This window comes from Nothobranchius furzeri, chromosome 4 (assembly GCF_043380555.1).
Source record: "Nothobranchius furzeri strain GRZ-AD chromosome 4, NfurGRZ-RIMD1, whole genome shotgun sequence".
NCBI lineage: Eukaryota > Metazoa > Chordata > Actinopteri > Cyprinodontiformes > Nothobranchiidae > Nothobranchius > Nothobranchius furzeri.
Genome location: NC_091744.1, coordinates 59,372,227 through 59,397,318, shown reverse-complemented (window position 1 = coordinate 59,397,318; position 25,092 = coordinate 59,372,227). Strand labels below are relative to the sequence as shown.

The 25,092-nt window shown below is 41.1% G+C and overlaps 3 protein-coding genes across 6 annotated transcripts; 1 reads left to right on the top strand and 2 right to left on the bottom strand.

Annotated features, from left to right (window-relative positions):
- The first annotated feature begins 8,437 nt into the window (after positions 1 to 8,437).
- ldhbb (lactate dehydrogenase Bb) lies at positions 8,438 to 18,205 on the top strand. 4 transcript variants are annotated; one of them, XM_015964015.2, is made up of 9 exons: positions 8,438 to 8,491; positions 8,606 to 8,775; positions 9,839 to 9,975; positions 11,032 to 11,149; positions 16,436 to 16,609; positions 16,846 to 17,019; positions 17,123 to 17,240; positions 17,431 to 17,554; positions 17,838 to 18,205. In XM_015964015.2, exons 3-9 carry the CDS (start codon positions 9,847 to 9,849, stop codon positions 18,003 to 18,005), a joined length of 1,005 nt encoding a protein of 334 aa, XP_015819501.1. In that variant the 5' UTR covers positions 8,438 to 8,491; positions 8,606 to 8,775; positions 9,839 to 9,846; the 3' UTR covers positions 18,006 to 18,205. The 4 variants fall into 4 exon arrangements, with proteins under 4 accessions (XP_015819501.1, XP_015819502.1, XP_015819500.1 ...); XM_015964016.3 differs by lacking the exon at positions 8,438 to 8,491 and having other exon boundaries at positions 8,562 to 8,775; XM_015964014.3 differs by lacking the exons at positions 8,438 to 8,491; positions 8,606 to 8,775 and adding an exon at positions 9,121 to 9,600.
- Positions 18,206 to 18,300: 95 nt separating this feature from the next.
- LOC107388470 (spexin prohormone 1-like) lies at positions 18,301 to 20,790 on the bottom strand. The gene is made up of 6 exons (XM_015964017.3): positions 20,637 to 20,790; positions 20,140 to 20,203; positions 20,008 to 20,053; positions 19,864 to 19,920; positions 18,677 to 18,763; positions 18,301 to 18,595 (listed from the first exon to the last, which is right to left on the bottom strand). Exons 1-6 carry the CDS (start codon positions 20,702 to 20,704, stop codon positions 18,531 to 18,533), a joined length of 387 nt encoding a protein of 128 aa, XP_015819503.2. The 5' UTR covers positions 20,705 to 20,790; the 3' UTR covers positions 18,301 to 18,530.
- A 1,752-nt stretch (positions 20,791 to 22,542) lies between these two features.
- Positions 22,543 to 24,414, bottom strand: golt1bb (golgi transport 1Bb). Its single transcript, XM_015964012.3, has 5 exons — positions 24,251 to 24,414; positions 23,841 to 23,932; positions 23,575 to 23,753; positions 23,411 to 23,492; positions 22,543 to 23,295 (listed from the first exon to the last, which is right to left on the bottom strand). Exons 1-5 carry the CDS (start codon positions 24,273 to 24,275, stop codon positions 23,257 to 23,259), a joined length of 417 nt encoding a protein of 138 aa, XP_015819498.1. The 5' UTR covers positions 24,276 to 24,414; the 3' UTR covers positions 22,543 to 23,256.
- Between the last annotated feature and the right edge of the window lie 678 nt (positions 24,415 to 25,092).

Sequence of the window (25,092 nt, the reverse complement as noted above, 5' to 3'; positions counted from 1 at the left end):
TACACTTTACCATCTACATAAAGATAAACTAGGTTCAGTTATTCAGTTTAAGGAATTTTGTCATAAATCATCATAAAAATCTAAATTCCTCTAAACAGTGAAGAGCTGTTTGTCATACGTCACTGAAAAGATGTCTTACAGGGCAGCTCATGCCGCTAGTACGTCGTGTTTAGCTGTATTTTAATCAACTTCATATTCAATAATTACAGAAAATTGTGTTTACAGTTGCAGCAAAACATCTGAACCCTATGTCGGAGTCCTACACACATTTTAAAGCCATGATATGAAATTTTTTCATATTTTAAAATTTTCTTGAGCCAGTATGTGCTAAAGTGACCGTTAACAGCAGTGGTATGAAGTTCCCAGCCTGGAGGGCCGGTATCAAGCACGTTTTAGTTTTAACTCTGTTTCGACACACCTGATTTCAACCAGCAGGTGATTAACTCCTTAGCATTCCAGCGTCCCGCCCGAGGGACAAAACCCCATTGCGCTGGAAATTTACGGGGTTAAGCTTCTGCAGAGCCTGAACTGCTGCACAGGTGATTAAACCACTGAATCAAGCATATTGGAGCAGAGAAACCACTAAAACTTGCTGGATACCGGCCCTCCAGGACCGGAATCGAATACTCCTGTTTTAGAGGGTTAATGAACAGCCACCCAGCACATATCGCACCCCTTTGGCCAGAATGTTCTACTTTCATCTCCAGACTGGCAGTTGGCTCTGTTGGGACTTAAACAAATATTGAGCGGACATACCTGGAGCTGCAGTCTGCTTCCAGCACATTTCCTGCATGCTTTAAATCATGAACGCAGCTGATTTATAATATGTTTATTGCCAGACTTAAAGTCCATTTTAAAAGAAACATACAGATAAAAGAAAAAGATACAAGAAAAACACAAGAAAAGAAAGGATACCAATTAACATTAATACCAATAAAAGCCTATATAAAATCACAGGATATAACTGCAGTGGAGGACAACAAAACTAACTAGTTGAGATAAATCCACCCAAACATTTTAACCAGTGCATTCTCAGCCTAGACATATAACGAGAGCAGCTCACAGTGGGATTTGAGAGTGCGACTATAATACTATTGGAAGACTCTTCCAGCCGTCTCATAAACTTGAACATAACATTTCTTAGAAGTGCCTTAAATGTGCACACGCTCACAGAAACACACGTTTGACTAGCACTGCCTCCCCTGGGAATTTTGAGGAGGATTCTCATTGCATCATTGTATGCCACTTGTAACCTGTGCAAGCTAGACTTTTAATAGAATGACCACAGATGTGCAGTATGTAGTGGTGTGCAGTATGCTTTAAATAATGCCACTTTAACAGGTGTGGAACAACAGCTGAATGTCCGTGCAATGGTGTTTGCTTGCACACATAGCTTGCAGCACTGCCTGTAAATATCATCATCGTCGCTCATATTGGCTGTGATAAAGTGTCCAAGATATTTCATCTTTTCACAGACTGCAAGACTGTTGCTGGACAACTTAAACACAGGAAAATTAAGCCTTTTATCCTGGGTGGTTCTGTAGATTAGAACAACACTTTTGCTCGAGTTATATTTTAAATCATATTCCATTCCATACCCAGTACTAACATCTAGGAGCTGCTGCTGCTGATTTGTTCAATTTAGTGATGAATCACTCATGTAGACACTGAGGCCTAGTCCACACATAGCCGGGTTTTTTAAAAACGAATATCCACCCCTCCAAAAACTTGCATCCACACCACCTCGTTTAAAAAAAAACTGCCCACTTGTACCCGGATAAATACGTTGTTATGGACATGCCAGACCTGTAGGCGGCAGTACTTCCCCGTTCTTAACCTCGTCCTTCGTCTATGGTCTTCCACAAGGAGCAGTAATTCCGCTTGCAAAAACAAACAAGCAAAAAGCGCTTGGACAATTGATAAAGCGAGCGCAGCTCTGAGGGCATCCATGCTGTCGGCTAGTGTAAACACAGGTCGCACAAGTGATGTCAGCATTTTTTTGTCGCGGAAAGTGACGTTGCGGACCTTAAAACTCCGGTTTTGTCTGTCCACACACAGACACCCAAAACGGAGAAAACACAGATCTTCACTTTGGCCGGAGTTTTTAAAAAGATCCGTTTTCGTGTGAAAAATCTCAGTTTTCATGTGGATGACAGGCCATAACGTAGAAAAATATCTACGTTTTGGCAGATCCCCGGCTACGTGTGGACAGGGCCTGAGGGTGGTTTCCAGTAGCACTACTCAGCCTAAAACAGCTCTGTACAGCGTGGTTTGAGTCAGCCCATCTGAAAGCAGTTTTGTTCCCACGCCAGCTCCATGAAGCCCCTAGCCAATCAGTGGCCAGAATCACGATACCAGCCCAACTCAGCCTTGCCAGGTACCTCAATGGAGCAGGGACTAAAAATAGGGGAGAAAATAGAGGGAAAATACCAAACCGTGCCCTTGGAAACCGTGGTCGGGCTGAACTGCATCGGTCCGAGTTGCCCTGAGTAGTGTTCCTGGAAAAGCACCTTAAGGCTGCAGAACCAGGCATATCAGCTCTACTGACTCCAACAGACCTGACCGGCAATCTGAAGTTGCAAGTGTGGTATTCTGGCCACAGAGCGGTGAGGGTCTGAGTGACATTTCATTCACCATGTGAAGGGTCATTGTAAAGTATCACTTTAAGTTATCTTGGTGTCATGGTCTGGGGTGAGTCCTCCTCTCTCTGCTAAACCTTCTCTGAGCTTCTCCTGCAGGTGGGCGTGTCAAGGAGTGGACCAGCTGCAGCCCATCTGCTCATCAGTTGGCCAGGGACATAAGCTGCTGGGAGACATCTTTACTCGCTGGATGATTAACTCAACTTTGGTATCTACGACTCCCGAGCCTGATTACTGAGTAATCCGAATAGATGTCGTCCAAGTCGTACTTCTAGCCAGATTGCTACTTCCTGTGTATTTTTCCAAGCTTGCCTGATTTTTGTTAGCTGCCTCTTCTCCAGATTTCCACCACCACCTTTCACACCGTGCTGCAACCTACCGGACCAGTCCCGCTGTCTCCCAGCTGCTCCCTGGCTGTCCACTCCATATTGACCTCGCCTTACCGGATCCTGCTCCCTATTCCGTGCTCAGCTCCTCCAGTCCTCCAGCAACCTGGAAACCCAGTCTCCTGTGATCCAGCAAGTGCGTGTCTCTGTCTCCCACTCCTCACGACCCCCCCCCCCCCCCAGACCAAGCCCCCCTCCCTTCTCTGGTTTCCCCTGGATCACAAACTGTAATTCTCGACCTGTACCTCATTTGTACGGATCGTCAACATCCACTAACTCTTCCCCCGTCTCTAGATACTTCCCCACCGGAGCCACAGCTGGATTTTCCTGCTGCGCTTTTAGTTCATGTTTTATAAACCTTTTTACCATACTCAGACTCTGTGAATGATTCTGCATGTGGTGGGTCAGACACCTTCCCCCAGGGGCGTAGCACCAAATTCTGGGCCCTAGGTACAAGTCTTCTAGGTGGGCCCCCATGCTCAATTACTTAATATCTCTCTTACACATTTTTTGTCATGCTATAAGCCAAGATAATAAATATGATCTTAGTTTAATCTCTATATTGAGCAAATACAAATGCCAGCATAATAAAAGTGAAATGCCCAGACTTCACATATAATTATTTTCATTTGCCAACAATGTGTTCAAACAAAAATCCTGGAATTTATTTTCCAGTAAATGCCCACTGACAGGTCTTCATGTTAGCAAAATCACTTATGAGAAGTCCAATCCTTTGGCTAATTGGCTTTGAATAGAAAGAAGAGATAGGCTGTTCAGTCTATCCTGGGACATTGTTGATCTCAAATAATTTTTCACCAGTTTCAGTTTGCTAAAAGCCCGTTCACCACAGCAACAGTCACAGGTAGTGTGCAAAAAATCCTCAGTCCAATACAAACTTCTCCAAAAATGCTCTGTAATTGCATCCTGTATAGATGGCATTAAGCAGCTCAAGAGGAGACCGAATGTGTGGAAATGTGGCACCATATATTGTTCTCAGGTGTAGCATCTCATTCTCAAATTCAGCTGTGAGATCCTTGTAATATTTTCTCATCAGTGCCTGGCATGATATCTTCATCTGCTCTTCAGTCATGTCTGTCATGGTTCATGATGTTAAGCTTTGCTGATATGTATTGATATATTAAATACATATGACATGAAATAAACCAGGTTCTCTCTGTGAATGTAATGTACTCGAAATTTTATAATCCCTGCATTATCAGCCAAATTATAAGATTGTCCGTTTTCAAGATCAAATATAAAGAAATTTAAAATAGGCTTAAAATATCTAACCAAGTCAATAACAATCCTCTAACACCAGTGTCATCATGCTATACGAAAAACAGTGGCACCTTCTCATTCCTGGGATTACCACAAATCCATCGATACCAAGTTTGTCCTGGTCCATGACTGGGAAGGAGCTGAAATATCCACACAGAGTGAACCTGTTTTTACTGCGAGGTCCGCGAATTAATTGGCGGCGGCCGCCCGCGATAATAATTCAGATTAATAAATTTATATATATATATATATATATATATATATATATATGTTAGTGTTTTCACTGATAACACTAATTAATTTATATTTGATCTTGACGGTGAAACTAAAGGCGTTTAACACTGAACACCTAACATGAATGCAGCTTCTGAGAGCTAGCTAATATCAGCTAAAACTGTGTTCTGCTGCTGCTGCTCACCTTCCTTCTTGAAAAACCTAGTCAATACTTGCTTCTGTTCAATTAACTTTTTCTCCTTCTCCTTCTTTTCTTTTCTGGAAGCCAGATTTCCCTTTCTTGAGAAAAGACATGACTGACTCTCCTGCCTCCAGCTCTGGCTGTTGGCATCTGCGATGTCTCATTAGCTGTACATGCGGCTGTGCAGCCCCTGGCCACTGGTGTGGACTAAACCACTTTGCACATTTTTAAGGGGTGATGGATGCCTCACAGATTATTCAGTTATTGTTTTTAAGGCGAAATTCTGTTTCTTAACCTCTTTATCCAGGTAAAGGGAAGTTTATTAAGACATTAAGTAAGTTGGGGGGAAAAAACAACAACAATAAAACATTTTTATTCAAACCTGTCTCAGGGCCCCTCCCTGCAGTGGGCCCTGGGTAAACGGTACCCCCCCTCCCCCCCCCCCCAGTCCGACGCCCCTGCCTTCCCCCCTAACATGACACTTGGTTTGACAAGTTTTTGTTTATATTTATACATTGTTTTCATTTTGTTCTCAATTCTCTCAACTACTTAGCTTTAGTAGGAGGATGTTTTATCTCAAGAAGCTTTATTCTGTTAGTGAATAAATATGTGGGTGCATATAGGACACACCCAAAGTCTTTTCTGGATTTGAATCATTTGGATGTGACACAGTGATTTAACTATAACGCTGTTGGTAGACAAAGCAGAAATGTGATCAGTAATTCTCAGTTTTTACTGTGATGAAAGCTGAGCCAATCAGGGAATGGGTGGGCGTGTCCAGCAGCAACTTTAACAAGCCCCAATGAAACGACTCATTCTGAAAGGTACTGAAAATGTCAAAGAGCTGGTGAGATTGCTTAATTTAAAGGGGTTTGTGCAAAAATCTTCATTTTCCTGTTTTGTATAGACCACAAAATTGTTCTAACTTTAAAAATATAGTTGTAACACGTCCCCTTTAACATGTGCTTTTGTAGCAGGAAGTCCTTTACAGTTCTCCAGTCAGCCCCAAGACAAAATACACATTGCCGTACATGAAGCATTAAAAAGGCAAAGCGAGGTTTAATTCATACATTTATTCTAATGTAAGAACTGTACAGGAATGTATCGTCACAGCAGAAACGCAAACCTGACCGTGGAACAACAGCCGTCACAACACATCCAGAACTCCAACAGAAATGTACAGGCTCAGATCATTTCAACTCAACGTTTAGATTCCTCTTGATTATCATCATAGTTATTATTCACATAGAACTATCTGTCTTTCAAATATATCTTTGTTTTAAAGAGCATAAAAATACAAGTGGACTTTTCACTAGGATGAAAACTGGTGGCTGATCCACCGTCTTGGCTTATATGAAGGGAAAACACTGAAAACTGGGGGCGTCGGGAGGAGTGAAGCCAACTTATTACAGCTTACCAGAATTTTTGTTATTTTATATATTTATATTAGCTCATACAAGGCTTTGCAGTAGTTACAGAAGGTAGCAGACATTTGGGGGTTGACTTTTAGGGTTAAATCACTTGGATGTCACTGACACAAAGGGGCATTGTCAAAGAAATCATGAAGCTGTTAAACAAAAGGAATAGATAAATACGAAGGCACGGAGATTTGCAGAATAAACACCAAATTTAGAAATAATGGTGATAAAAGAGGAAGACGAGAAGGAGGTTAAGTTGATTAAAGGCAATTTTACTAACCAAACACTAGAGGGCGCTTTAGGAGCGCCTGTTTTAAACCTATGTGTGAATGTTGATTGGATGGGCTATTTAAAGCCTTGAAATGTAAAGAAATATATTTTTGAAATCACTGTTGTGCCCAGTAGCGGTTTTAGGCACGGGCAGACAGGGCAGTTGCCCGGTGTAGCATTTTTTTCATGACACAAAAGGGGTGCACAAGCGCTGAGTAAAAAATAAAAAAGAAATCTGCGCTGCACCAGGTTTTCTATTATCTTTCGTATCACAGTGTCTGGATTGGAAACAGCAAGTTGGCGCCCCCTGCAGCTGCAGGCGCTCCTGCTGACTGAGAAAGTTCATGTGTTTGAAGAAGAGGCAGGGGAGGGGTGCGGCGGGGGAATTCACCTCTGAGTCTTTTCCAAATGAAATGAGCGGGTAGGGGCTGAATCAACTGTAACATGGCTAGAGTCAATCACATCTACAAGACAAATATATATGATGTTGACTAGTGCGTGTCATGTGCGTGCGTGTTTGAAAATACACTTTTAGCATAGAGCTGCATGTATATTAGGGCTGACCGATTAACTGCATGTGCAATTAAATTGCAATGTGACAACAGGAGATTTTCTAATCGCAAAGGCTGCAATTTGGCAGCGAGTGGTTAGCACAATGCTAATATACGTGGAAAAACCCATAGGAATGCTAATGCTAATATCACCGATTTCATTATTACAAATTATGAATAAGAAACGTGCCAAATGATTACATTTGGAGTCTAATGGAAAGTAAAACTACCATCAATCATATAAGTATAGACAGGCATTTTAGTAAAGCCAGAAAACTTTTAACTCCAGAGTTTTGGCAAGCAGCTATGAGAATACCTGAACTACACATGGACAAGACGTCAAAAACTCTAAACACAAAATACTTCAATAAACGGGACACACTTCCTTCCTGCAAATACAATTTCACAGGTGTTGCTAATACCTATGATCCTTCAAGGGATGTGCTCAAAGAGGAGTTCAACATTATGAATACAATATAGTGTTTTATTTTACAAATACCATTATAAACACAAACTTACGTCTTAAGAAACATTATTTTAATAATGAAACTGCTAAATTCTTTCCAACAGTATAGATGTGTAGAGTATTTTGTCCGAATGGGTTTGCCGTACTTTGACGTCATCGGCAGTCGAAGGACCCCGAGTCGATCTTGCACCCGAGCAGATCCTGTACCGACACCGGCGGTCAGGGCTAGGGGGCCCCCAACACAAGGGGGCCCTAGGCGGCCGCCGACAAATGCCTAATGGTAAAACCGCCACTGCATGAGGGCACCACAGCTCAGCAGAACACCATTGTAGCTTCTTCTGAGGAGAAAAAAAAACAGATTTAACAGATCACATTTAAGACAGATGTGGTTAAGTGGTTTATCCCCTCTCCAGAAGTGTTTCTGACTTCCCCCTTTTTTTTCCATAGTCAGTTTTTGTCCCCTGCACTTTTCTCCTGAAATGAGAGACCATGCACCCATCTGACAATCTAATTTTGCTGTGCCAGTGTAACCAGCTGATTGGCTGCTTTGGATGTCAATGCCCACGCCCCTCTGTCACTTATTTGTCTGGCTTTGTGTAGCCATGACCTATGGGTGACGCACAAAAGGCTGTTTGGTGTAAGTGCAGATGAGATGAGACTGATCAGAGAGTCTCTGCCTGTGTGGCAGCTGCTGAGGCCCTTTGGAGGGTGATTTTAAAGTGAAAAATACTCTTATCTCCCACAGTGTGTCCAAACCTCCTCCTTGTGTTACGATCCCACGAGCTGGGTCATATCAATCATCCAAAACAAATATTACTCTATATCAAATAGTCACTGGTTGAGCACTAACCAAGTGGAAAACAATTGCTTGAGTAAAAGCCTGTTTCCCATTAGAACCGCCCATAAGCTCAGCCATTGGCTCTGCTGACACTTGCTAACGTGTGATTGGCCATTCCTGCCACTTGTGTACTTGACAGCTCTGCACGCCTGACGTTGCATAAAAGAGCCTCCCGGCTGTAGTTTTGCACCATCTTTTCAACTGTAAAGACGCCCCTGGTCCTCATGACGGTTGTGACACCACACACACACACACACACACACACACACACACACACACAAGTCAAAACTGCATCCATACTCACAGCTGACTATATATTTAACTCTAACTTTACTATTTTTCAGCTGGTTATGAACGGGGGAATTTGTGGATTTCCCAGCCGAGGCTTTGAGGGAGATGGAGCAGCTTAGTTCATTAAATCCAGTAGGTTGGTGACCCAGCTGGAAGACGTGCACGCAGACGGCACCAAGACCTTCTGGAGCTTTGGAAGAAGAGACAGCCAGCTTCACTCAAGGTGAACAAAAATGTGTTGACGCTATAGATTTGAGTCATCTGACACTTCTAGGTGGACCTTGTTTTTGGCATTCTCACTCTTGTTTCCTTTGTTCTCTCTTCACTGGTTGTGCATTTGGAGAAAAAGCTTAACCAATATTTTACTTTATCTTATTCAAAAGGGCACGACTGGTTTATTTATGCGAGGTGTTAACTGATACTTTTCACACACACACCACCTGAACACACCCTGAACCAATGAAAACTTGTTTTAGAGCACTTTGACAGGAAAGGACGTCGCATGTAGTCCAGATGTTATAATAAAACAAATGTTTTCAGTCATTCTTATGTGTGAGAATATTTTTATTTTACAGATATTTTTTAATATGTTTATATTGGATATTTCTAAGATGGAAAAAAGAAAATTGTGTTCTGATGAATGAAACGCTTCTCCATTTAAATGTTAATATTTTCGTTTCCTGTAATTCCTTTTGTAAGTCATCTAAGTGGTTCTTATTTAGGGGTTTGGAGTTAGATTGATGTTGGTTTGTAGCGCAGGTGCAGCAGATGGAGGTGAAGGATTACAGTAACTCCTTTAACAGGCGGTGAGTGGAGTCTGACATCCGATTACAGACCTCCATCCTCCTCAGAGAGGAGGCAAGTGGATCTCATTGCTCGGAGTCACGTGTCCTCTCTGCTGCTGCAGCTGAAACCTGCACATCGCTGAAAGTGTGGGAGGTGTTGTGGATGCAGGGGGGGACGCAGCTCTGAGAACCGCACCATTAGTTCACCATGCTGATTACATGGTGGTATTTATACCTTGCAGCTCGGACCTTCGTCGAACAAAGCAAGTATTGCTGCTGTTCTTGTGTGTGGCTGCCGTGTCATTTCAAGGTGAACTCTGCTGATAGCTAGTGTGGAATGGAGCTCTGTCAGTGTGATCGCTGCCAGGTTTACTTTTGATCCTACTACCTACCAGTTTGTAGTATCTATGAAGTTTGATCATGCAAGGCTGCAGGCAGGACTGTTTTGATTGCTTTCTTTAATTTTTTAATGTTCTAACCAGTACCTCCATTTCCTTACAGCGTTGAGAATGACTTCGGTCCTGCAGAAACTGATCACCCCACTGGCCAGTGGTCCTCCTGAGCCCCCCAGGAATAAAGTGACAGTTGTGGGTGTGGGTCAGGTTGGCATGGCCTGTGCTGTTAGCATCCTGCTCAGGGTAAGATCCCCTCTATCCTGCCTGCTGCTGTCACAGTATGTGGTAATACCCAGGATCCTCCCAGACTGACTCCAGATTACTGATCTCTTGGCATCTTGATCTTATCTCCTTAATGTCCACACGAGAAAAACTAGAAAATGTCATGAAAATAGAACATTTACACACTTTTACTGGTGCATCCTGCATGTGCAGCAGAGTGGAAGTAGTTGCACGATAAAATCTGAGTAAAGTCCAGCAGGCATCATCAACTGGCGTCCAGCCCATGAGCTTATTACATCAGAGCTGACTGATGAATGATAATCATAATCTAATACAGGAAGGAGGTAAACATCGCTCAGTCACATCCTCTCATCTGAAAACCTGACAGCTGTATGTAAACACTCTGACGGGTGTGAAAGGTTTGCACAGTGGGATGCAGGAAACTAAAAACCTCTCTTACCAATCCAGGCTTATGCAAGGCTTTCACTTTTGGACTAAATTTGGACCAGTTTCACTCTATAAGTGTATGACCAGCCTTATGCTAAGATTTTATTTACATCTTAATAGATAAAAATTATAAGAGGGAAGGGATGAGATTATAGTTGAAATGTCAAGAAAAAGTTTTTTACTCAGAGGGCACCATCTAGAGGCAGGAAAAGGTATTGCACCTTAAGCCCTTCTCCATACCTCTGTGATTACGGCTGGAAGCTACTCTGTACCAGTCTCCCTCCGCAAACACTCGCTTGCCCGCTCTGTTTGACACCTGTACATAACCGCATGTCCTACGCTACTGGCTAACGCTGGGTGGAACACAACTCCAACTCCAGCTTCAATGGGCTCTACGAGACAAGGAGCAGGCTTAGAAAAAATGACGAATTGCATACACACAGTAGGGTAAGACTACCACTTTTACAGATTTCTAAAGAAAATCGCATCTAATTCCTGAAAGGGGAAAGCTCTGGATTGCTGCTTTAAATGGAGAAATATGTACATCTAAGCATCCCTATTTACTGTAATCACAATTGATTTAGTTTACAGGAAGCAGTCATGTTGATCTGAGGTCTGTTATGTTTGTAGGAGCTGGCTGATGAACTGGCTCTAGTGGATGTGGTGGAGGACAAGCTGAAAGGAGAGATGATGGACCTGCTCCATGGCAGCCTTTTCCTCAAAACCCCTAAAATAGTTGCAGACAAAGGTGAGGCTATTTCTCAGAAACACAGTTTATGCTCAGTCATATTCTTTGTGGCAGAGGCAAATGTATTATTTATTTGATATTCTGTATAAATATACAATATTACCTTACTTGATCTTTATTGTAAATATCAGAAGATTTTAGGATTTTGCTTTATTAAGTAATTATACACACTTCGTTTTGATTCAGAAAAGAGTCAGGTTTATAAAAGTAAGAAATTATTTTATTACAATTATAACATGATAAGTGAACTAAACATTTTCTGTGATTGGATGAAGCTATGTGTCAATGTGTTATTGGTCAGAACTTCCTAATCTCGGAAAGCGACCTCTCCTGATGAAAAAGAATTTGGATTGCTTAAGCTATGAAGTTGTTATCGTTAGAAGCACATCAGACGCAATCTCTCTGTGTTCTGCCTCACCCTTTTGATGACCCTCGTCACCGATCCGGAGGTCAGAGAGGTCGGATGACCTCTGGACACCCAGCGGGTCCAGTAGATTGACCACAAGCACAGACTTCTCCAGTCCAGAGCTGTCACCAGGCAGCACAGGTTGGGATCAGCTTGTGTCTCAGGAATAACTCTTAAGGAGTTGAACAATATCAGCTTGTTTCTGCAGGAACTGTCTGCTGTGTCAGATTTGCAGGTGGTTTTGACGATGTGTCAAAATCTTTGATGGTTAAAGAGGTTTGGCTACAGATGGCTGGTCTGAAGCTTTCTCTAGAACTCACAAATCACTCAAGATGATCTAGTTTTATGGAATTGATGTTAAGATTTGCACAGCCAATCAGAGGCTGACAAGTTTGGAGATGTTTTACCAAGACAACTCAGAAAACGCCCTCTTTGATATTGGATGTCCTGACTGGTATAAAAAAAACAAGTTATGTGTTGTAGTCTAACTTAACCGTACTTGTTATTGTGTGGATGCAGGTGTGAGGACCTTGTCGTCAAAACATGTTGAACACATGGCAGGTTCTAGTAGACACACATAATAATAACATCCATTCAGTGTGCACAGATTAATGAAGCATTTCATTATACTATAATTATTATAAGTAGTAATAAACAAATAAGATAAGATAAGATAAGATAAGATGACCTTTATTAGTCCCACAAGTGGGAAATTTGTTTCGTTTACAGCCAAGCAAAGTAAAAGTAAAAGTTATGCTGAAGAGGGAGAAAAACATTAAAATACAATACAATAAAACCGACCGCAATGAGATAAAATAAATTCAATACAATAGACAGTTTATACCTTAAGAGTGGGTTAAAAAGTAATAAATAATAACCATACTAGATACAGCTAGAAATACAGAGTACACTTCAACCGACAGATTTGTTGTAAAGTCTGACAGCAGTGGGGAGGAAAGACCTACGGAATCTCTCTGTCCCACACCTTGGGTGCCGCAGTCTCCCACTAAAAGAGCTGCTCATAGCTGTCAAAGTCACCTGCATGGGATGAGAGATATTATCCAACATGGATGACAGTTTAGCTGTCATTCTCCTGTCACTCACCACCTCCACAGGGTCCAGGGGGCATCCTAGAACAGAACTGGCCCTGCGGATCAGTCTGTTCAGCCTCTTCCTATCCCCCGCAAATGTTTATTTAATGATTATCTAGATTATAAGTCATGGAAGAAGTTCATATTGATTTAGGAAATCATTCTTGAATTTAGCAACTGATTCGAGCTGGTGTTCTTCTTTCTTCTGGAGGCAGACAGATGGGACCTTGGGGAAAGAAAGTTATTGTTTATTTTTCAGACTTGTGAATCCCAGCTGGTGTGAAGGCAGACTCATTTTAAGGGAACACAAGCAATTTTGTGTCTCCTTTCTGACCAGATGTTGAATAGATGGTGAAAGGTCAAACAGTGTCTAAACTGACCATTGCTGGATGCAACACCTTTAAAATTTGTAAAGAATCCTAAATAACTTAAATGTGGCAAAAGCACGAGGCAAATGCCCCGAGGTTCTGCTCACGATGTTTATTTATAACAAAAGATAAGAAAGGAACAGAGGTGTGTGTGTGTGTGTGTGTGTGTGTGTGTGTGTGTGCACGCGCGCGCGCGTGTGTGTGTGTGTGTGTGTGTGTGTGTGTGTGTGTGTGTGTGTGTGTGTGTGTGTGTGTGTGTGTGTGTGTGTGTGTGTGTGAGGTCATGTGTGAGAGAGAGAGTGTGGGTGTGTATGGGAAGTTACAAGGTAACAAGAATCTGTGTGTATGTGGGAATGCTTTCAGGCATAAGGTAAGACATTTGTTAATAGGATTAAAATGATGAAATATAACATTTCCATAACATAATCCCTCCTGTTTATCCGAATAGGATAACCAAACTAAAAGAAAGCAACAAGCAAAGAGCAAATAAGTAAAATTATGAAGAACAAATAAAATAATAAAACACGATAAGGCAACACAACTGACAATAACATCAAACAGCAGTTTACAGAGATACAAGTGAGATAATGGAGATCAGTTAGCTCAACACCAACATAAACTTAAGAAAAGCTATTTCATACATATTTAAGTGAATTTACTGTAATGCAACTGTTCTACAATTTATAGCAGTTCCTGTAAAAAGATTGGGAAGGGTTAGCAAAACCATATAAAATACAGAAAACATCGATAGAGTTTATTGAAACATCAAATGAATTTCATTTAAAGCTTCAAGTTGCAGACAACTCTTTCTGTGAATGAGGGAAAATGAACGTGTAATATGAATTTATGCAGCTCTAACTATGGCAGAAGCTGAGGCTAGTCAAGGGTTCTTCATCAAAGGGCTTGTCCGTAGACTGAGAGTCCCGGTTGGAGAATAGTTTGGAAGGTTAGAGTCCTCTTCAGTTGATCAGGATGGTTTCAGTCTCACGTTGGTGAGTTCCTTGAAGTACAGATCCAGAATGCAAGAATGGAGATCAGGATGTGAGAGCTTACAGTTCAACTTCTCAATAGGAAGACGTCAGGGTCCTTCCGTGGCGTGTTGAGATGGTTGTCCAATTGTCAGGGAGCTGATCTTGTCTCCGGAAAGTCCTTTTGATCCTTTGACCGTGGAACCAGGTTGGAGATTGGGTACAGGTGATTGAAGCAGTTATCCTTTTCCAGCGTCTATTCTTCGCTGTGTCCTGTCGTAGTTGCATCCAGGGGGTCTTCAGCCGAGGTGGGTGCAGGTCACATTGTCATGTAGGTGTGCGGTCAGGGGGGAGCCCCGATCCGTCGTTTCAGTTCCAGTTCTAGTACCCCCTCAGATGCTGCTGACCCAGTCATTCCATCAGGTGCTGAGAGGCGGCCCAAGCGCAGAGCCATAAACGTGCACCAACATCAACAATGTGGTGAAGCCAGCAAGCTTGAAGCAGATCTTCGTCTTCATCTTTATCTTTATCTTCCCTGGGGTTGAGACGTGGGACCCTAAAGGTAACGCACCCCTTTGCAGCCGGACTTTGTTGTGCTCTAAAAGCAGTTAATTGACGTAGATACGCTTGCAGTGGGACAGATGATTCCAAGATGGCCTCTCAACAATCTTCACAGCAGTAGGAGTGGTGAGGAGTACATCGAATGGACCATCTCACCTCTGGCTGCCCTATTGTCTTGTTCCAGCACCTTCATCAGAACCCAATTTCCTGGTTTCACAACCTGTGGGCGAAAAAGAACAAGTAAATTCTGGGAGATCACTGTTGATTTTGACTTGTTTTCAGCAAAAATTCTTATCATCCAAAATTTTAAGTATTTTCTCTGTCGCTCTGGACTCCAGTTATTTTCAGTTGTACTAACAAAGATTCTTTCAGCTCAAATTCAAGGACTCAAACATCCAGCCATAACCTCATTCACAATGTGTTCTATTAACTTATCTTATAACAGAGGCACACAGGTGAGCGCGTGTGTGTAGGAAAATCGTTACCAACCGTCCCTCCTCTTGAGACATGAGAGAACTCATGGCTCACCAGAGCAAACGAGGCATAAAGGGACATAAACAAAACAGGTCTGATACCGGCAAACATTGTGTCAAATCGATGCAAAAGTTGGATCCTGCATAACATATTTCCTCTAAAGGCTAAGAATACCCAACCAAGGAACTTGTAATATACATTTTACATCAGTAGGGGGCAGAGTCGTGCAGCACAATGTACATAAAACAAATAAAACAAAACAAACTAACAAAAAATATACCCTAATCAGTGTAAAGAAAATTGAAAATAAACACAAAAAGTGATTGTAATCTAACAAAATCAAGAAGAACCAACCCATCTGGGAAAAAGGGAAGCTTCTCAGCATCCACAAGCTCATATCACATAACAATAATGTTAGTGCCGCTCTCTCGGTCCGCCAGGCGACGCCTCTTTCAAAAGTGTTTTCCTAACAGGAAGTGTGTATGAAATATGTCTCCAGCCAGGCCTTGACCCTCACTTTAAAAATGTAAAAATATTTTCTACTAAACAGAGGCTTTGAAATTAACTAATCTTGATATATATATATATATATATATATATATATATATATATATATATATATATATATATATATATATATATATATATGTATATATACATATACATATATACATATACATATAAATGTATATATATATATGTATATATGTGTATGTATGTATGTATGTATGTATGTATATATACATGTATGTATATATATATATATATATGTATGTATGTATGTATGTATATATACATATATGTATATGTGTATATATACATATATATATATACATATGTATATATAAATGTATATATATATATTTACAAATACATATATATATGTATATAAGAGAGAGAGAGAGAGAGAGAGAGATGTGTAGTGTAGAGTTCAGGGAAAGGTCTGAGGGTTACTGCCTGCTTTCTACCAACTACAAAGAATATCAGTGAAAGGTTGATTTTTTTTCTTCATGAAGAGTGAATTGTTGTGATTTATTTAATTGTAGTTTTGTTTTGTTTGGAGCACATAAAAAGGTTTGTATGGTCTTGTAGCCCAGGCTCTGCAGAGCTACAGCTTGCTGATATTTATTGGCATAAACTTTGATGCTAAACTTTTTCGTCCCCCAATAGGGGTTTGCTCAGGCTCAAGCGTTCGTTTGCTTTAAAGCATGATGTTTACTAATAGGTCATCACGTTAAATTCCCACCCCTGTTAAAAATATAAAGATGTCGAAAAGCTTTTAAAGTATAAATTCAGAAGCATCAAACTTTCTGAACATTCTCTGACCAGAATCTAATGGTTTCATCTGCAGATGCCTTTTGGCCCTGCATCAAGACCACTCTTGGTACCCGTGCTGACCTCCACTTCTCCTTTCTCAGACTACTCGGTCACAGCCAACTCCCGTATTGTCGTTGTGACGGCTGGAGTCCGTCAGCAGGAGGGGGAGAGCAGGCTCAACCTCGTCCAGCGGAACGTCAACATATTTAAGCACATCGTCCCTCAGATAGTTCGATACAGCCCCGACTGCATCATCATTGTTGTCTCCAACCCAGGTGCCTCTCTGTTTTCATTCTCACACTCATCTTCATTTCTCTCTCTCTCACACACACACACACACACACACACACACACACACACACACACACACACACACACACACACACACACACACACACACACACACACACACACACACTCACACACACACACACACACTCACACACACACACACACACACGCAAAAGATATTCAGTACTCATCGTTGATGCTGCTGACCTCTCACTCACAGTGGATGTTCTGACCTATGTCACCTGGAAACTGAGCGGCCTTCCCAAACATCGAGTCATCGGCAGCGGCACCAACTTGGACTCTGCTCGCTTCCGCTTCCTGATGGCCGACAAACTTGGGATCCACTCCAGCAGCTTCAACGGGTGGATCCTTGGGGAACACGGAGACACAAGTGGTGAGGATTGGTGGATTTCCTCTACGGGTGAAAGCAGACGAACCCTGTCATCGTTGTGTAGTGTGACCATGTGAGCTGTATTTGTATATGTTGTATGACTTAGTTCCTGTGTGGAGTGGAACCAACGTGGCTGGAGTCAACCTGCAGACCTTAAACCCAAACATCGGCACCGACTTTGATGAGGAGAACTGGAAACAGACTCACAAGATGGTGGTGGACAGGTAGGTAGACCGGAGGAGCTTCTTCTGGCCTTTTGGAACACAGTTTCATATTAAAATGTTATTTCAGGGAAATAAAAGTGAAATATTCTCATTTTTCATTGTCACACAGCTGTTGAGGCTGTGGGAATCTGCTCTGTTTGACCCTCAGGTTTCAGTTTTAGTATCTGAGCTGTGTGTTCTGTTTGCTTAGTGCCTACGAGGTCATCAAACTGAAGGGCTACACCAACTGGGCCATTGGGCTAAGCGTGGCTGACCTGACAGAGAGTCTCATGAGGAACATGAACAGAATTCATCCTATCTCCACCATGGTGAAGGTACCACCAGATCTCCTTTTCTTGCTCTTATTCTCAGGTCCTCACTTCAATGAAACAGAAAGGCCGACAGGTTCGAGGAAAATAAAGTCATTAAAAATTTGACCATTGTGTTTTATAAATAAAGGTTTTATGCTTAAGGTTTATTACCTAAAACCGCCCCTGCTGTGATGATAAATCAAGAAACTTTCAAAATAAAGCAGCTGTTGTTCATCCTTATAAAAATTAACATTTTCATTTTCCAATCTCCTCTGGGATTGGTCTTTGTGCGCTTCTCCACCAACAGGGCATGTATGGGATCAGTGACGAGGTGTACCTGAGTCTGCCCTGTGTGCTGAACAATGGGGGCGTGGCCAGTGTCATCAACATGACCCTGACTGATGACGAAGTGGCCCAGCTGCAGGCCAGTGCCAGCACGCTGTGGGACATCCAGAGGAACCTGCGGGACATCTGAACAACCGCAGGATGGGTGTCTCCGCCCCACCTGTGTTGACTCACTGTGATGGGTTTTTAATCCCTCAGATTTGACTGTAGTTGTCAGTTTGTTAAAGAAAAGACAAAAAGTGATTTTTTTTTTCAGACTCAGAAGCTCTAAGACTGCTCGTTTCCACCAGTGATGAATGCTCTGAAATGAAATAAACACATTTACTGATGCATGGACTCAGGTATTCAGGGGTATTTAGCAAATCTGTGACTATTCGTGTGCCTGAATGACAGCTGCAAAGGGATGAGATGTCACTTAAATCATAGCTACCTTCTCTTTATTTGACCAGTCATGACTTCAGTGGTGATGCCAGTGAACACTGGTGCTGGCTGAAATCACTAATTGGTGTAAACGAGAGACCGATGTGAGTTTTTCATGCAGCTTTTATTTGAAATAAGTCAGAATAAACTCAAGTTTCACACTGATAGACACATAACAGCTTCCTGAATATTTATGGGAATACATTAACACAGCAGCAAACACATAGAGAGAGGATCACTCTACTAGAGAAGAGTTATTGTAGGCATAGGTTCTGGTGACTTTGGGTTCGCTGCCTCCACCTGATGGAGGAAAAGAAACACGTGTTTACAACCTCCTCAAATTATGAGCAGCCAGAGGAGATGTGAGTTTGATGGCTTCACCTTCCTCCACAGCCCGCTGCAGGAGCTCCAACACAAGGAAACAAGCAGCAAGCCATCTCCGTCCATCACTGGTCTGATTGTGAGTCACTGAGGAGGAAAACTGAGTTTATTTATTTATTTATTTTGGTCATTTAAAAGGAAAAGAAAGAACTCAGTAATACAGAATCTCAATTATAGTAACTAAAAACGTGTAGGCTGAAGCCTAGCATTTTATGCCTACCCTATTTACTCAGTCACATTACTTCTCAAAAAAAGAAGAAATGACAATAATAAGATAAAAGTAATGTAATAATAAAAATGAGAGTGAGATCGTCGTCTTCCTCCGCTTATCCCGGTCCGGGTCGCGGGGGCAGACTCAGATAAAAATAATAATTACGATAATAATAATTGAAATATATTGAGCAACAACGACCATAATTCAGCAAGAGGGAAAATACCCAGAACTAAAGACAGAACTATACAAAACTACCAGTAATCTTCATAAGTCAATGAATAATAATGATCAAAACAGAGATTTAAATACTACAACTTGAGCAAGAACATTACATTTTCATTCACATCTATCAGATACACTAGCTCACATACGGTCATTATGGTAGTATGACATCATCTTCTTGACGTACATTTTTTTAAATGATTTAAAAGTTTTACATGCCCTGATTCCGGTGTCCAAGTGATTCCATAATTTGACTCATACTGTTGTGCAACTCTGACTTCTAACATTTGTTCTTACTTTCTCTCTGACAAATTGTCCTTCTCCCCTTAGTTCATACTGAGTTTCTTTGACCTGGAATAGCTTCTGAATACAATCTGGAAATATTTTATTTTGTACTTTATAGAGTACTTGTGCTGTTTGTAGTTTGACCAGATCTGTAAATGTAAGTATTTTTTATTTTATGGTAATCAGAGTTGGTAATTACTGTTTAAAACAACAACTAGTGTTACTGTGTTTGTCAGAGCTCATTTTGGGTATTTTTTTCATCATTTTTTCCCTACGGGGTGACTTCACATTAAAAAGGGGTTTTATAAAAGTGGTTGAGTCTAGTTATGAATAAAGATGGCTGTGTTGTGCTATTTTTAGTTTTTAAGTTAATCCATTCAAATTACTCATCTCAAGATCCAATGTACACAGTTCAGATTAATATTAGTTATTTATAAAAGCTCAATTACAATTAAACAAAACACACCTAAACGCATTGCGTCTGCCTCTCGTCTGCTAGGTCGCTCCAACACCGAGCCGTGTCCTGTAACACATCAACATCCACTATTTACTGTCCTCTGATGTGTCATCGGATGATTTTCAACCAATACTCCTGGGTCGGCGCACTTACGTGCTCCTTTCAGGTACAGGATTGCCTGAGGAGTCCAGTTTCTCCTCTGAAAGATTAAAAAATACACATATAATTTTAATTTTATATTTCCAGACGTGACATTTTAAAAAAGCACAGTGAGCTTGTTGTTACCTGTGGAGCCGTGCAGCACTGAGATACCAGAGACACCACGAGCAGTAACACCTTCAGAGACATTCTGTAATAATAAATAAGCTGCGTGAACATTTATTAAGTAATCAAGTTGATTTATAAAACAAACCAGACTCGGGTAAGTCCTGACTTCTGTTTGATACTTTATCATATACACATAAGCTATCATTCTAAAAATCAAAGCACAATGTAAGAAAAACCCAGATAAATAAACAAAAGAACTGAATTTATGGAATAAAAATCAAGTTTTCAGGATGTTGTATGTTGAGCATCTTTAAGGAGATCAGGTCCACTTCTTTTTCCAGTTTTACTCCTAACTCGTGCTAGATTCACCTACAAACTCAAGTTAAATTATATCACACTTTGCTTCATCAAATCCCAAAGACACCACTGGTAAATTAGGATGATTTAGTAAATTGTTAAATCCTTATCAAGGTGAGGTATTGCGGTTTAATGGTATTTATGATGTTTTAACTTACCTGACCTTCGCTGGTCCGTTCTGTTGTGTTACAGGAATTAAACCAGTCTGATGTACAGGGTCGGTCATGAGGCTGATGGGTAATTTAATTACATCACATCTGACAGAGTGGCAGCTGCTGCTGGATCTGTCTCTGAGCGTTAACCACAGAGACACGTCTGAACTTTTGAGCCTCTCATCAGCAGCAGATCTCACAGCAGGACGGTGTGTGTGTGTGTGCATGTGTGTGTGTGTGCATGTGTGTGTGTGTGTGTGTGTGTGTGTGTGTGTGTGTGTGTGGCACATGACCTAAGGCTGTATGAGAGTGGTGATGCTTTCCACTAAAAGCTGAAAGCTGTGTGAATAATTAACACACAACATAAATGGCCTGTATTTATATAGCACCTTCTAGAGTCTTAAGACCCCCCAAGGCACTTTACAATACAACCAGTCATTCACACACACACACACACACACTGGTGGTGATGATCTATGTTGTAGCCACAGCTGCCCTGGGGTGCACTGACAGAGGTGAAGATACCAATCACAGGTGCCACCGGTCCCTACGAATCACCAGCAGGCAAGGTGGGTTGAGTGTCTTGCTCAAACTGCAACAACCTGCAACCCTCTACTAACAAGGCAGGCATCGGGCAGGCGCTTGACTCCTCTGCCACCGTTGCCACAGCCTTGTTTTTTTTTTTTTTGTCAAAAGGCAGATCTTTGGTTTGTATCTCAGCTGATCTCCACTCACGTGGTAAACACGCTGGTTTCTGTCACAGACTAGAATCAGCTGTTTGTCCTGCTCACACTCTTAAATTTAGGAGTAAAAACAAGGCAGTTACCATTTATTACAAGTGAAGAACACTAGTGAGAGGGGAGATTGAGCAGAAAGGGAGTACAAGCAGAGGGAAATGCAGGGTAGGTGATCTCTGGAGGGCTGGGTGATAACTGTTCTGTTAGCACTTGGTGAGCCATATCACCATCACGGAACGGCTCTGCTAGTTGGCAGTCCTTAGATGACCAGCTACAACATCTTGATGTAAGCCTTTGCAAGAGGATTCTTGTAGGTGGTAGCCGTTCCGTTCAAGATATTGTAGGCTAACATCAGTGACTGTGGCTAAGGCTAGCCAGTGGAGTTCAACTGTGGAGATCTTTTAGGCTGATTGAAGACCAGACTGACGCAAACAAAGGGGGAAAGCTCCAAAGAAAAACTTTTTGTCTTGTTGGAATCGACATTCAGATAAACTCCTCTCCAAAATGACCAGAGGCTTATAGTGACTCTGTACTGAAGCCAGTTGGTGTTTACCTGAATGTAAAGTATAAAAAGTAAAACAAAGACTGACTCAGAGTGAAAGAGGTTAGCATGTAACAAAGTCAACAACAAACTCCCTATCCCAGTCTCCTTCATGGACGTCATCCTACAGGAGACTCTCTAAACGTATTACTAAATGTAACCACTAGATGACACCAAGTCAACTGGCATGCAACATCCTAGTCAAAACTCAAAATGATCAGAATATGGCACAATAGTGTTTTATTTCAGCACTTCATCTTAGACTGAGAGACCATCTAAAGGCTCAGGAACCCTCTGCAGGTGTTCTGGGTTCATTAGCTGATTGAACCTTTTCTCAATATTCTAATTGTCTATTTTGATTTGAATTTAGGGTTTTCATAAGCTGTAAGCTATAATCATCAAAATTATAACAAAGGCTGAAATGTCTGTCTCTGCATGTAATTAGTCTATCTCATGTATTAGTTTCACCTTTTATGTTGAATTTCTGATATAAATGAACTTCGGCACCATATATTTCAAGTTTCAGCTGTACTTTTAGAAACCTTCACAGAGTCAAGAGAATTATTGACCAAACCCGTTTAAACACAAAGCTCTGGCTGCTTGGAGATAAAATGGAAACTTTTGTCCAGCGATGCTTGTTCTCAAAATTTCAATTAAACGAAATCTAAACTACTTGCTGAACTTTTACCTTCAAGCTACTTTTTACTGCTTTTATTGGATGCAGAAATACATTTTCCATTTGTGTAAATAAACCATTTAGTTCAAGTGAAGAACGATGTGAAAATTTCCAATTTCTTTGCTTAAACTAATATTTTGAACAGAAAATACCAAACACATTTGTAAAAAGACACACTTTATTGCAAGTATGCACTTAGAAAATTGACAATAGACGTTACATTATAAATGATTTAACTGTTTTTTCTTTTTATTTTACAACCGTTCGCATTTCTGTTAAGTTTAGCTCAAATCTTATTTATTTCAAGGTTCAGAATTTAATCAACACGTCATTTAGGAACATAAAAATGCTCCCAGGCACACGACTGGAGAACTGGGTTCTGTGAAAAGCTCAGGACTCTCCTCTGAAAGGGTCCAGTGGTCCCATGAGTTCAGTTCATTCATATTACAAAGGAATGGTACTTACAATGGTGCTTTTACATAAAATAATAATTTAAAAAAAAACATTGGCATTGTAGTCCAGTCAAATACTGAATCTGTTTAAGAGAAGAGGCTGAATGATGTCAGCAAAAGATCAGATACACAATTCACTGTTCTGAGGTGGCAATGTTCAAAATATACAGTCAGAAACGAAAATAAATAGTGGAAATTTCCTTTTTTTAGCAGCTTTTTGCTATACCATCGCATTGCTCTCACCAATTTTGTCCACCAGCTGAAAGACAACAGAGAAAAATGGTCCAGTTATGTAAGATTTATTTTAATGACTTATTCACGCAAAGGTTTTTTTCTTCAAATCAGTTTTTGTCACAGATTCACATGAAACTTACGGCACTGATTCCTGGTAAGCACAGCAATGATCCAAGCACAGGAACTCGTCTGATAAATCCAACCGCCACTGGGAAGAATCCCCTACACACAGACAGAAAGGACATTGTGAGACAAAAGCATTGATGGGGAGGGCAGAAAGAGGAGGCAGTCGGTCTGAACTGACCTGAATAAAAGGAAGAAACCATAGATCTCCAGAACAACACCAATGATCGGCCAGCCGATCAGAACCACAAAGACTCCCCCCAGGAAGAAGCTAGTGGCTTTTGCTTTGTGCCTCTGGAAGAAGAATCTGAAGGTGCGCTCCAGGCCGATGACAAAGGCCAGGCCCGACACAAACAGAATCTATATGCAAATGCAAAACATCACATGTCAGCATGTCACGTTTGTGCACACCAGACTGACTCTGGCACACCTGTTGAATGAACTTACATTTCCTATAGCGAGCAGAGCTTTATCAAAGAACAGCATCATCCCAAAGAGGAGGAAAAACACACCAAACCCCGTCAAGCCCATCCCAATTTCTGTAGAATTCAAGAAACAAAGAAATCATGAACATTTCTGCCCCAGATCCTTCATTGCTTTAAACATGTAAATATGAGATTCTGTTAAAAAGGCAGAAAGACAAACTGGAACTTTATAAATGGAATATTTAGATTGAGAACGGGTTCCAATGTAGACGAAAACCGTATTTTTCTTATGTTAGTACATTTCAAGTCTGAAAATGATGACGTCACGTTGTTCTCAGCCAATCGTGTTTGAGAACTTAGCCCAGTACCTTTAGCTGAATGCGGCTACTAGACGCTATAATCAGCAGTAAACGCACACAAAACGAGCCTTACTTTGTGAATCCGTAAGTGAAATCATGTTGACAGCTCAGGGAAGATGAACAACCTTAACAAAAGGCCGTAATTACTCAAAATTACAACTATAATGGTGGCAAGCTAGCTAAAGTGCTGCTACAACAGCAGCGGAGGCAAGGTAGCGGGTTTGTGACGTCGCCACGTTGTCAACGCCGACTGAAGCCACGAAAGCCATCAAAGATCGTCTATATGCTCAGATCATTTTTTCATGGGTTGACTCTGTAGAAAAAGACTTGTTTCAAACATAAATACCAGAGGCGTGACCAAGTCACTGCTTTGTAAGTCACAAGTCTTTCCAGTCACGTCTCGAGTCAAGTCCAAGTCAAAGACAATCAAGTCCAAAGTCAATGATGTGGAAGCCCAAGTCAAGTCCAAGTCCGTAACTTTGAATTTTCAAGTCATAATCAAGACATCTGTCCAACTTCAATTTAATGACAATGATAATAAATAAATTCCAGAATTAAAGCTTCTTAAATCTTCATTTATTTGCTCAAACAAGCAGAAATCGCACCTGAACTTGATTATAAACAAAGTGCTGCTGCACTTAGCAGTACAAGATCAAACCCAGAACGAAGAATGATTTATGATTTTTGTCCATGTCGTGCCACTTTTGTGCTAAAATATCAAACATGCTCAAATCATCATCAAGTCAACAGATGTAAGTCGATTCAAGTCGCAAGTCATTGGCGTTCAAGTCTGAGTCAAGTCGTAAGTCTTTGTAAATTTTATCAAGTCAGAAGTCCTTAAAGTAATGACTCAAGTCTGACGAGTCCGAATCATGTGACTCGAGTCCATACCTCTAGTAAATACAATATTCTAAT

Coding starts and splice junctions, on each gene's coding strand:
- ldhbb (XM_015964014.3), top strand. CDS start 9,546: ATGCTGATTACATGGTGGTATTTATACCTTGCAGCTCGGACCTTCGTC. Junction 9,601..9,838: donor TCGGACCTTCGTCGAACAAA/GCAAGTATTGCT, acceptor ATTTCCTTACAG/CGTTGAGAATGACTTCGGTC. Junction 17,555..17,837: donor CTATCTCCACCATGGTGAAG/GTACCACCAGAT, acceptor CTCCACCAACAG/GGCATGTATGGGATCAGTGA.
- LOC107388470 (XM_015964017.3), bottom strand. CDS start 20,704: ATGACCGACCCTGTACATCAGACTGGTTTAATTCCTGTAACACAACAG. Junction 20,204..20,636: donor AACGGACCAGCGAAGGTCAG/GTAAGTTAAAAC, acceptor TTATTATTACAG/AATGTCTCTGAAGGTGTTAC. Junction 19,921..20,007: donor CCTGTACCTGAAAGGAGCAC/GTAAGTGCGCCG, acceptor GATGTGTTACAG/GACACGGCTCGGTGTTGGAG.
- golt1bb (XM_015964012.3), bottom strand. CDS start 24,275: ATGATTTCACTTACGGATTCACAAA. Junction 23,493..23,574: donor GGTTTCTTCCTTTTATTCAG/GTCAGTTCAGAC, acceptor GTCTGTGTGTAG/GGGATTCTTCCCAGTGGCGG. Junction 23,296..23,410: donor GCTTACCAGGAATCAGTGCC/GTAAGTTTCATG, acceptor GTTGTCTTTCAG/CTGGTGGACAAAATTGGTGA.